General features: G+C 47.6%; 1 protein-coding gene across 1 annotated transcript; it reads right to left on the bottom strand.

Moving 5' to 3' along the window:
* Nucleotides 1–5063: 5063 nt before the first annotated feature.
* Nucleotides 5064–5903, bottom strand: LOC119822252 (palmitoyltransferase ZDHHC3-like). Its single transcript, XM_038341250.1, has one exon. The coding sequence runs from the start codon at nt 5901–5903 to the stop codon at nt 5064–5066; it is 840 nt and encodes a 279-aa protein (XP_038197178.1).
* Nucleotides 5904–11979: the final 6076 nt, after the last annotated feature.

The raw sequence follows: 11979 nt of genomic DNA, 5'->3' as shown, positions 1-11979 counted from the left end.
CGAACTCAGAGATCCGCCAGGCAGCATTATCTTAATGCTAAACCCAGTTCCTATATCTGGGCTTACCGACATCTCTATTGAGTGTGCTGCCTGCCAGTCACTGTCTGATTGCTGTGACTGCATTGTCTGAAAGCCACATCCCATGGGAGAAAAGATTATCAGCCTTGGCTCATGGTGTCAATTCCTCATGGCTCTGATAGCCTTGCAGAGCCTCTCACATAACAGTAGATCAGAAGGCAGAGAGGGCAGTTGGGCTGGGGGCAGTCATAACCTGTAGAAGCTCTTCCCTCATGGCCTACTTTTGCTAGCCAGGCCCCACCTTTTAGAGATTCCACAGCCTCCCAAAATAGCAACCCCAGCTGGAGGAAGAAGTGCTCCAAACCAGACCCTGTGGGGAACATTTTAGACTGAAATTCCCAACAAAATGAACAAGATGGGAACTAAAACAAACCGTGCTGGGGTTGCTAAGAGTAGCTGCAAGTTGTAATTTTGTTACTGTTCCTGATTTATAAAAATAAAGTTAAAAGTTGATGGAGCAATATTTAAAAATTATTTAGCTGACAATTGTATATTCTCATAGGGCAAAACGTGATGATACAATGCACTATGCAACATTTAAATCACACTAATTAGAATATTTATCATCTCACAAATGTATCATTTATTGTGGTGGGACCTCTAAAAGCATACTCTTTCAGCGATTTGCAGGCATACAGGATGTCATCACTAACTGCGGTCACTGTGACTTGTAGCGGATCCTGTCTAATAGGAGCTTGGAACACTGACCTCCACCTTGCCTTTTCCAGCATCCCGTAAGCACGGAACCAAGGCACAGAAAGCGGGGGAAAAAGATCTTTGGACCCTATCAAAACAAAAAGCGTTGAATGGAAAAACAAGCTAGAGACAGTAGAATATTTTCAAATAGATTTTGGAATGTGAGAAGCAAGAAAACTCAAGAGACTGTTAGAAGCAAACAGTTTTATTTTTTATTCTGCGGGAATGGAGTTCAACCTAGGGAAAAGGCAAAAATAGGTGGTGTGCCCAATTTGGTGTGTGTGGTGGTTTGAATGAGAATGTCTCCCAGAGAGATCTGAACATTTGGTCCCTAGTTGGTGGAGGCTTAGAAGGTGGGTCCTTCCTTGAGGAAGTACGTCACTGGGGTGGACTCTGAAAGCTTTGTTGCGTGCTTTACCCACTGCCCCCGACGATGAACTCCTATTCCACTGGAACCATAAGCCAAATAAATCTTTGCTTCTGAAAGTTGCATTGTTCATGGTTATTATCACAACAATGAAGAAGGAATTAGTACGGTGCGCAACAGTGATCTTTAAGGTTCTAGACTGTGAAGTGCCTTCTCTTTCCCACACTGGTGCTTCAGAGAGTGACAGTCTTCACATTCATCTAGCAGAGCCCCCTCCCTGAATTCCACATTCTATTGGCTTAGGACACAAAGCCTTATCTAATGTATACCCTGGGCTGGAGATGCCTTCCCTTTCTGATTTGCGGGGTCAGTCACATAGAAGACTGCTGTGACTTTTCAACCTCAGGATGGATTGAGAGCATACAGATATGCAGAGGCCAGCGACCAGCGAGGGAAGACAGGAACCAAGTGCTCCCTGCTTGCCTGTGACTCTCTCTAAGTGCACCGCATACCGTAATGAGTTATTTCTTATGCGGGGCAAGGGCTTGTCTCTAGAAAGACTCCACCCAGTTCAATTAAAAAAAATAATAGGCAAAAGACTGAATTGACATGTCACAGGGAAAGATGCTGAGAGAACTCCATTCAGACAGGACAGCCATCCATGCAGAGAGCCTCAAGGATGCTACAGAAATAAAAAGCAATAACCTTCCAAGATGAAACCTGCGAGCTCTGCTGGGTGGTAGAAAAGGAGCCTGGCACACTAAAGCAACCAGACCCTACATGCTGAGTATGGAAACTGAACCAAGGTGTACCACCATCCACAGGAGACTGGACACAGGGGGAGACTCAGGTATAACCACCTGAGCAGCGGCAGAACATCCGAAACACTGAAGTAGACAGCACATCGGGCTGTGAAGAGGAAGGCTCGGAGCAGCTTAGGGTCAGTTTCCCCCTAAACCCAGCAAGATCCCTCTCCTCTTTCTTTTTTTTTTTTCCTTGGTTCTCCTTCCTTCTCTTTTTCTCCCCCACTTCTCATCATTTTATTTTAAATTTTATTTATTTATTATATTATTATTACTATTATTATTATTATTATTATTATTACTTTGAAACAGAGTATAATATATAACCCTGTAGACCAGGCTAGCCTCGAACTCAGAAATCCACTTGTCTCTGCCTTCCAAGTGCTGGGATTAAAGGAGTGAAGAGCCACACCCAACTAAGTAGTTGTCTTTTTATTGTCCGCTGTGGCTTTCTTTCAAAACATTTCTTTAGATTATTTTATTTTATGTGTATGAGTGTTCTGTTCACACGTATGTATGTGCATCATGCGACTCCTGGAACTGAAGTTGTTGACAGTCATGAACTGCCATGTGGGTGATGGGAATCTAACTCAGGTCCTCTGTGAGAATGAGTGCTCTTAACCACTGAGCAATCTTTCAAGTCCAACTTTTTAATGGGGTGTGTGTGTATGTGTGTGTGTGTGTGTGTGTGTGTGTGCATTTGTGCACATGAGTGTGGGTGCATGAATGTCATAGTGAACATGTGGAAGTCAGATGACAACCTTCCAGGAATTGGTTCTCTTACTGCGTACTGTTGAGACAGTCTCTCTCCTGTTTCTCCAGCACTGCATACTCTGGGACGCTGGTCCATGGCCCTGTGCTTCTGGGCAATTTTCTTGTTTCTACCTCCTGTCTCACCTGGGATTACAGATGCGAGCCGTTGTGTATTCGGCTTTGTAGATAGGTTTCAGGGATGGCGCTTGGACCCCAGGGTTGCCATCCTTCCATCATCTTTCTCACAGTAATCTTAAGCTCAGAGCAAAACTGAGCAGAAGGCACAGAGGGGTCTAGTTCAGCCCCTGCCCTGCACACTATCAACATCCCCCGTCGATTTCTTTACTTACCAACCCATAGAAAAGCTTACACTAAAATGTATATGAAGAAGAGAGTGAGTTACAACACTTTTGGAAAGGAAGTTGGAGGAAGCATTCCACATGACGTTACTGGCAGCCACAGCCAGTAACCAAGACAGAGGGTGTGTGCAGGGGGCCAGAAACCAGGACCATGGAGATACCAGACACAGACCCTCCCAGATCAGAGGGAATCTGATATCATACCAAATGGAGCCAGTGGGAGAGACAGTTTGTTGGCACACAGCCTCGAGTGACTGACCTTACAGAAGTCATGGAGGGCCTCACACCCAAGGAAATGTCCAAGAAACCAATTGGAAAAGCAGCAGAAGTCACAGAGACACTTCTCTGAAGAGGTAGACAGGTGGAAAACGGGCCCAGGAGAAGAGGCTTAGGTCTGTTAGCCAGTAGAGAAGCACAAATGGAAACCACCCGAGGTGTCACCACACACCTACGAGAATGGCTGGATGACATGCCTGGTGTTAGTTACCACCAAAGGCTGGGAGGGTGTGGAGAAGACCCTCATCCCTGCCGACAGCAGCAGAAGGCATGAATGCCACAGGAAACAGGCACTGCAGGACGCACACACATCCCATTCTGTGACCAGCGAGTGCAGCCTTGGGTGCTGATGCCAGAGAAATAGAAATATACACACATCCGACAGCCACACAATGCCCATGCAGCTTCATGGACATATTACAGGTCCTGACTAGGAAAGACCCCAAAGCTCTTCCGTGGACAAACGACCAAACACTGCAGCGGGTCCACAGCACTGATTACGCTTATCAATAAATACAAACCAAATACGAACACAGGCAAAATGTAGATGAATAATCAGGACAATATGATGAATAGATTTTTAAAAAGCCTTGAAAGATGGCATGCTGTATAACTCCATTTATGTAGTGCGTTTGAAACGACAAGGGAACAGAGACGCAGAAGATCTTAGTGTTTGCTCAGGTGAGGGGAGGGAGGGGCACCTGAAAGGGGCAGATCTGTGTTGAGGTGGCGCTAGACACATGAACCCTCAGGGATTTACATCTGTACCATGACATCTGCACAGGGTGGCAGGGTGGCACCCATATAGATTTCCTGGAGTTGGTATGATGTTGGTATGTTGGTCATAGGAAGTGTCATATGGCGGCATAGGTTAAGGTACTAGGAGCCCCCCCTGTCATGTCTTATGGCTATTGGGACCTTAAGGCAGAAGTTATATTTAATGATTTTTGCCCCCTATTCTGAGGAGCCTCTGCCTGATCTTGTACAGCCTGATAATAAGGTGTAACTCCCAGCTCTCCTAGTCATTCTAGCTGCTGGTGGGATCTGGGGTCAAATGTGAATAGATAAAACCAACCAAGGAATCAAGGTTGGACCACCAACATGGTTCTTTAGGTAAAGGTACTTGCCGTCATGCTCAGTAATCTCAGTGTGATGCTCAGGGTCCACAGCCCCCACAAGCAGGTCCTCTGACCTCCACAAAGCACTGTGCATGTGTACATCCCCCTAATCGGCAAATAAACACAACAAAGAGACTAAAAAAAATAAAGCTAGGGCATATCAACAAACCACAAAGAGCCCAATTAAAATCAAATCCAACAATATGAGAACAAAGCAACGAGAGAAAAAAAAAAACCCACACCCTACAATGGAACTGGACTGGTGAGGAATGCAAAGATGGTTCAAAATCAGATGATGTCATTGTCGCTCACTGCAGAAAGCAGGTTATCAGCATGTGAATACTTTAGCATGTACAGTCAGCATCGAACAAGGGTGGGCACCAATGCAACACACTCATCTGTGGTTGGATGCCTTTAATGGCTTTCAAAGCCACAGGGGAACACACAGAGCACCCTCCTTGGGGTTTCCCCAACAGCTGGCTTTGCTGTCCTGTTTTCTTGCTCAGAAAATTGGAGGTATATTCCTTTTTATTCTGCCCTGCTGCTTTCCTTCAGGGAGCTAGCTTGTTCAGATTTGTGTTGCTGTTTTTTGCTCTAGGCACCTGTGAGTGACTTAGGCCATATCGTGGTGCTCGCTAGCTTTGGGACGTCCAGGGGAATGAAAAGGACTGAGCCAGGCTAGGGAAACTCGGGGTCCGCAAATGGCCTTCGCGTTTGCCCACACGGACCATCTTCCCTGTGAACGCTTATTCTGGTACAGCATCTCATTTGTGGTTTTGTCTGTGCAGATGGAGCACATCTGGCTGCAGAGCATCACCAAAGCAAAGAAGAAGCCCATTAAGGCCCCTAGGAAGAGGAAGAGGATGGGGCTAGGTGGCGACACGGTGCTGCTGGCATTCCACTCAAGCCAGGCGGGGCTGCGCAGGAAAGGGATGCCCAGCAGGAGCAGCACGTGGATTGAGATAAGCCCTGTGTACAGAGTGAAGAGCAAGAAGTATTTCTGGTTGTCCTCACCCACGCAGTTGTTGACCCAGGGGCAGTGGTGGTCATTCTTGCGAATGCAGCGTCCGCACACTAAGCAGTGGTAAGCCCTCTCTGGTACGGCACTTAGGCAGAGGGGACAGTAGGACACGGTGTCAGGCCCGGGTGGGTTTCCCAGGGGCACAGAGCCTGGGTCAGTTAGCATAGTTCGTAGGTGCGACACGAGCGCCAAGGAGGCCAGAAGATGGAAGACCACACCATTGGCCATGGCGTAGAATATGTTCTTAGATGGTATGAACAGGTCCCGGATCAGTATCCACGCAGCACTCAGCATTAGCGTCCATGTGGCAGTGGCGCATACGATGCCCAGGGGGTCCCACACAAACCAGTAGCGTTGCTCGGGGCCCTGCAGTGGGGTCTCTAGCCTGGCCCTGTGCTCAGAAGTGCCACGTTTTTGGACCCATGAGAGCATTGTGAGAGTCCTCAGGCATGCTCAAGGGTAGATCCAGGCCCAGGAGGATCCTTCGGAGAGAAGGTCTCTGTGCCTTAACCCTCCTCTTTGATCCAGCTTGTCTGAAATTGGTGGCTACTGCCCTGGGCGGAGGCAGGGAGGGGCTGGGAGAGCTGTCTGACAGGCTGATCCTTGCAGTGTTCTAGAATGTTCCCTCAGAGGGGTTTATGAACACAGAAAGGGCCTAGTCTCCCTCAAGGGCTGGAGGAATGATGGGAGGAGGAGACACCCCTAGGGGCTGACCATTTGGCTTTACTCTTTCCACTCTGAACTGACCTGTTAGAACCTCATGACTTTCCAGAAAAACTTTCACGACTTCGTTGCTTTGGAGAAACTGAGGCAAGAAGGAGTTAAATAAATTGCCACAAGAGATCAGGAAAAGGATTGTCTTGTTCTGTGCGGAGCTGCGGGAGTGAAGGTCCACCCAGGGAAGGTCTCAGGGTGCAAGAGGAGGGTACAGGAGTCTCTCCAAGGAGGGGTGGTGTTGATAGAGATGACAGCATCCATGCTCTGAAAGGCCAGCTCTAGCTTCCTCTGGAAAAGCATCTGCATGGAGACTTCCCTCTAGAGCCCAACAGGCATATCCCTCAGCTCTTACTGTGGAGGAAGGGAAGAGATACATAGCCTCTCAGCTGAGGGCAGGTGAACGGAGAGGTGTGTGTAAACGTGGATTCACTGCCTGCACATGACCAAGTCTCATTGGGGAACATGGCATACAGATTGGTGGACGTACATTGTTTCTGCCAGCATCCCCATGAAGAGTATCTGTCTTGTGGGAAAGGCTCACTGGGACCAGCGTAGCAATAATATAGTTAATATAACCATGGGAGAAGTGTTCTGGAGGCTCACCTAGGGACAGATGGGAAGCAAGAATATGTTGGGGAGTGCTGGGGACCCCTCAGAGAGGTCTGTAGCCTTTCAGGCATAGCAGTTCTTGGGCAAAACTTCAAAGAAGAACTGGTCTCCATTGTCTTCTCTGTCCACAGCCCAAAGTTAGTGGTGTGGAGGATGGATCTGGGTGGCTGGGCTTCCTGCAGCACCACCAGGTAGAGGGACCTGTTTGGCTGTGAACACAGCCGAGGCAAGCTCGGGGTATGGGCACTTCTGGTTGGGTTGGACTCAAGGACTTGTCTATACAGAGGCCAGGGAGCTTTGGGATTTCCAAGGTCCTGCAACATTGTAAAAAAAAAAAAAAAAAAAAAAAAAAACCCTTGTGTTAGGTTGTGTTAGATATGTGCTCGCGCACAGTCTGGAACAAACCACAGTTGAAATCATTCCTGCTGTTCCTTGTGACAACACAATGTCCTTATGGATCTGTCTGTGTCAGTCACTGTTGCCACACCTAACAGGCTGGCATGCGGAGAGCTAGGAAAGAAGCTCCGGTTTGCAGGTGAAATTCCATTGCTGTCGCCACCTTACCTCCTCCTCCTCAGGTCTCTTTGCTATATGGGCAACCTTGCTTTGGGCAGGGGGTTTGTGGGTGGTGAGGTTTCTGTCAACATATACATTACATCTCTCAGTGACACAGGGTCCTCAGCCATGCTATTTCCATACCTCCGGTCCACCATGTTTCCTGCTGCTGGGAGCTTTCTGAGCTATCACCTCTCTAGACCCTTCTCACCTCACACTCTTGACTTCCCTGGTGCCTGCTGGAAGCCATCAGCCAAATGTCTGAGTTGTGAAATCAGAAACATAGCTGTCTCAGTTAGGGTTTCTGTTGCTGTGCAGAGACACCATGACCATGGCAGCTCTTGAAAAGAACACATTTAATTAGGGGTGGCTCATTTATAGTTTCAGTTTTCAGTCTATTATCATGGTGGTGTGCAGGCAGATATGTTGCTAGCTACATCTTGGCTTGTAGGGACCAGGAAAGTTGACCGAAACACTGTGCAGTATCCTGAGCATAGGAAACCTCCGAGGCTGCTCCACAGTGACACACTTCCTCCAACAAGGCCACACCCACTCCAACAAAGCCACACCTCCCTATGAGTTTATGGGGGCCAATTACATTCAAACGACCACGATAACTGTTCACCTACTCGTTAGCCTCATATGATGGTGACTCACGTGAGGACTGGCAGGAATTTGGCTCTCAGGGACAGAATTGCAGAAAATCCTCTTGGAGGAGTGATGGGGTTTCTGGCATGAACCTCTTGACTATTCTAGGCATTGGCATTCCTGTGTTTCGCTGCCAGATGCCCCATTTGAACTGCCTGGGTGTCCTGGTTGTTGTTCCTTCCATTTCTGTATGTAAGTGCGTGTCGTTGCTGTCTCTGCTCATGGCTCAGTTGTGATGTGCCGTTCCCTGTACCCTTCTGTGGGTGGCACCTAAGTGTCTTGTGCCCTCACTGGGTTTTGTACTTGAGCCTGGTACGGGCAGCCATCTTGCTGGTGGTGCCCTGACTTAGATACCTGCTTTCAGTGGCTCATTGCTAGCACCGTAGGAATATAATGGCACTCCCCTGAGAACCACACACTCTGCAGTGTGAACCTGGTGGCTTAGGTTCTAGGACTGGGCCCTGGTTAGGCTCTCTGTGTAGACTTTCAGAGGTGGTCTCAGGGTCTCCCTCTATCGATACCAACTGAGTGAAACCAGCAGAAAGGAAGTGTGTGGAAGGTTCCTGGAAAAGGCTAGGGATGGGGCAGAATGGAGGCCTCAGAGTTTGAACATACCTGCAGGATGTTGGAAAGGTATAGCTACAAGGTTTAGTGTATCGGCTGTCAAGATGATCCGTTCTGGGACAGGAGTGCCTCGTGGCTTGGCTGTGGGGACTTGATGCCCCGGGTATCCAGTGGAAGAGAAGCTGTACTGCGTTCAGGTGAAGGGGCTTGCTTCCTGTTTAACACTGTGAGGGGATGTTCCGTGTTTCTATGCTGTAGAGGGCGTACTTTCTGATTTTTGCTTTGGAGGACACACTTCCTGTTTCTGTGCTTTGGAGGATACACTTCCTGTTTCTGTCCTTTGGAGGACACATTTCCTGTTTCTGTGCTTTGGAGGACACACTTCCTGTTTCTGTGCTTTGGAGGACACACTTTCTGTTTCCGGGCCTTAGAGGGCATACTTCCTGTTTCCTTGCTTTGGAAGATGTGCTTTCTGTTTTCATGCTTTGTCCTTGTCAGGTCCCAAAGAAATCTGGGACAAAACTCACTAAGAACCTGTGGCTCCTCCCACCACTTCTCACCTCACCCCTACCCTCAACCTCTCTAACCCAGGTCTTTACTTCCTACCCGCAGCTTCTGATTATGTAGAACTCAGCCATTTTAACTGCATGCTGTCTTGATTCCCATGTGCTCTCTCGGTTCTCTGGGCCTCTCTCTCTCCTCTCTCTTTCTCCCCCTCCTCTCTCTATCCCCAACCTCTCCCCTCATGGCTCTGTTCAGTCTGGATGCTTCCAGATGCCTCTGGCTGTGCTCTCCTTCATATGTACCATAAAACCTTTCTCTTCAGCCATACCTAAGAGTAGGAATGTCTTCTTTTTCATTCAGTCCTGTTGTTTGCCCAATCAGACTTCCTTCATCCTCAGCCCCTTCCCCAGAATCTGTGCAGTTCCCTGAAATGTCCTTGCATTCTCGGAGGCCTGCAGGGTATCCTGAGAGTCCATGTGGCCACTTTACAGAACTTTCTGTTGTACATCAGCATTTTACCAAATTCCGTGGTTTTCTTCCATAATTAAGTCCGCGTTATAGTTGCAGACTGCGAGGGAAATCAGCCTCATTTCCTTTGCTGTTAGATCTCAGAGGTTCTGAACATTCATTGGCTCATCCAAAGATACAGGGTGTGGGGGACAGAGTTAAGTTCTAGTTTCCCCATAATTAACTAGAGCGCTTTTCCTCCTGGATCCTGCTTCTCCTTGAAACTGTAGCAGATTGGGTCCTGAAGTCTCCTGTTTTTCTTTCTTCCTTTTTTTCTTTTTCTTTTTCTTTTCATTTCATTTCATTTCTTTTCTTTTCTTTTTGAGACAGACTTTTTCTCTGTGTAGTCCTGGCTGTCCTGGAACTCACTCTGTAGACCAGGCTGGCCTTGAACTCAGAGATCCACCTGTGTCTACCTCCTGAGTTTAAAGATGTGCACCTCCGTTGCCTGGCCACTGACTTCCTCAGCTTTGGCAATGTGATGTTGAGACCTGGGACAGCCCTCAGTCCTGTACTTCGTGTCTCACTCACAGGACTTGTCTTCTGTTTTCCTGCCTAACATTTTGATTTTCTTTTCATTGACTTATTCATACACATCGTCTTGAATTATACAAAACTGGATGTTTTAAATGTTATTTTTTTATACACCGACAGTAGGATATGCAGTTCGTCTCTTCTGAGTTTATTGTCCTCTTTACACTGCCAACTTACTTGTGATTAATATTTTCAAATCCTTTGTTTATTTTGGATGGGAAAGCATGTGCTATGTCTGTGTATATTTACTAATCAACCATATTAACTATGATTTATTTTTATAGTTTCTTCTTTTTTTTTTCCATCTCAAGACTGAGTTGTAATGAATTCTTTCACCACATTTTTACTTACCTCCATTAACTTGGGTCAGTTGTTACTCAGCACACGTGGATTCACTGAAGGGGGTTCAGTATTTGGGTGGCACCTTTTGTCCAGATGACACAGTCTTCCCATCCCCCCCACCGCTGCTGTTCTTGCCCAAGTTGTGTCTCATGTCCTCTTCCATGGTCACGTGTGTTAGTTACTTTTCTCATTGCTCGCCAGATAGCTGATGAGAAGCCACTTCAGAGTGGAAGGACATATCTTAGCTCACAGTTGGAGAGTGCAGTCTCTCATGGTGGAGGAGATGCTGATGCAAACAACAGCTCTGACCTCAGTGGGAATCGGAGATTTTCCTGAGACAAATAAGAGCATCCAGAGCTCGTGAACACAGATTCAGATTGTCTTGCATAACACGTTTCAGGGTGGAAGAGGTAACAGGGTTTTACAGTTACAGAATAAGAGAAAGTCATAAACGCAGGCATTTTTAGATACTGCTGGGAACTGCACAGTGGGGCAGTCTCTTCTATAGGCCTCAGATACTTATCTGAAGGCATTTTTAGGCTTTTGGTTGGTGGAAGCCAGTGGTTTGCTCAATTAATGTATCCTTAAAGGTAATACTCCAGCTCATGAGGATGACACAAAGGTGAACAATGAACAGTTATTAAGGGGGCTACAGTGAGCTCAGGATAATTGGCTTTGACTTGCAACATTTGAATGTGGGAGTGTGCATATCCCTGAAATCTGGCCATGCACAGTTGGCTCTGCCCAAGGACACATCTGGGATCTAAGTATGTGTTTTTGAGAAAGGATGATCTCACCAATTACTTCTACATAATTCGTCAGTAGTGAAAACACACAGGAATTAGTGTTCTTGGAGGTTCCCAGGCTCCAGTCATTCTGAAGCTCCCCACTGTGTGTAAAGGAATCTATGTAGATGTGCTCTGTGGCTCCATCTACTTTGATGTATTTGGGAAGCATCTGACCCAGGAAGCTGGACCTCAGTCTCCTATGAGGAGCGAGTTGGGCAGTGGTAAGGAGAGGGTATGACTTAAGCCGGCAGAGGAGGAGGAGCTGAGGCCAAACAAGATGGGTACCACTTCCAGGAGATCTCAAAGGAGTAAGAATATGTTTTTAAGAGCTGTGAGGAGAGCTTGGGTCTTAGGGGCATCATTCCCACAATAGAATGACAACCGGACACTAGCGGTCTCTCTTGGACCCAGCCTGTCTGAGGGAAGCCACTAAGCCTCTCTAGGCTGGAACAACCCTGCACCGGGACCTGCTGTGGCTGGTGTATGCACGCTCACTCCCCCTCAGGGAGGTTGCTCCAAGAGGCAGGCAAGCTCTGTCCGGGCTCTCTCACTCCCTATAAGACTCCATACACCGGTCCTGTCCGACTGGCAGCTCTCCTTTTGTTCTCTCCCTGCCTTGCTTCACCTCCCTGTACTGCCTAGGATTTAATCTTCTTGAGTTGGTTTCCTGCACACTCAAATTCCTGTTCCAGGATGTATATAACCTCTTAAAGGGTTGTCGCTGTCCTCCCCGTGAAAGC

The sequence above is a fragment of the Arvicola amphibius genome, chromosome 9, assembly GCF_903992535.2.
Source record: "Arvicola amphibius chromosome 9, mArvAmp1.2, whole genome shotgun sequence".
NCBI lineage: Eukaryota > Metazoa > Chordata > Mammalia > Rodentia > Cricetidae > Arvicola > Arvicola amphibius.
The sequence above is the reverse complement of the archived record's forward strand: the minus strand, read 5'-3'. Positions and strand labels throughout refer to the sequence as shown.

Excerpts from the sequence above, each read along its gene's own strand:
- LOC119822252 (XM_038341250.1), bottom strand. The coding sequence starts at position 5,903 with ATGCTCTCATGGGTCCAAAAACGTGGCACTTCTGAGCACAGGGCCAGG.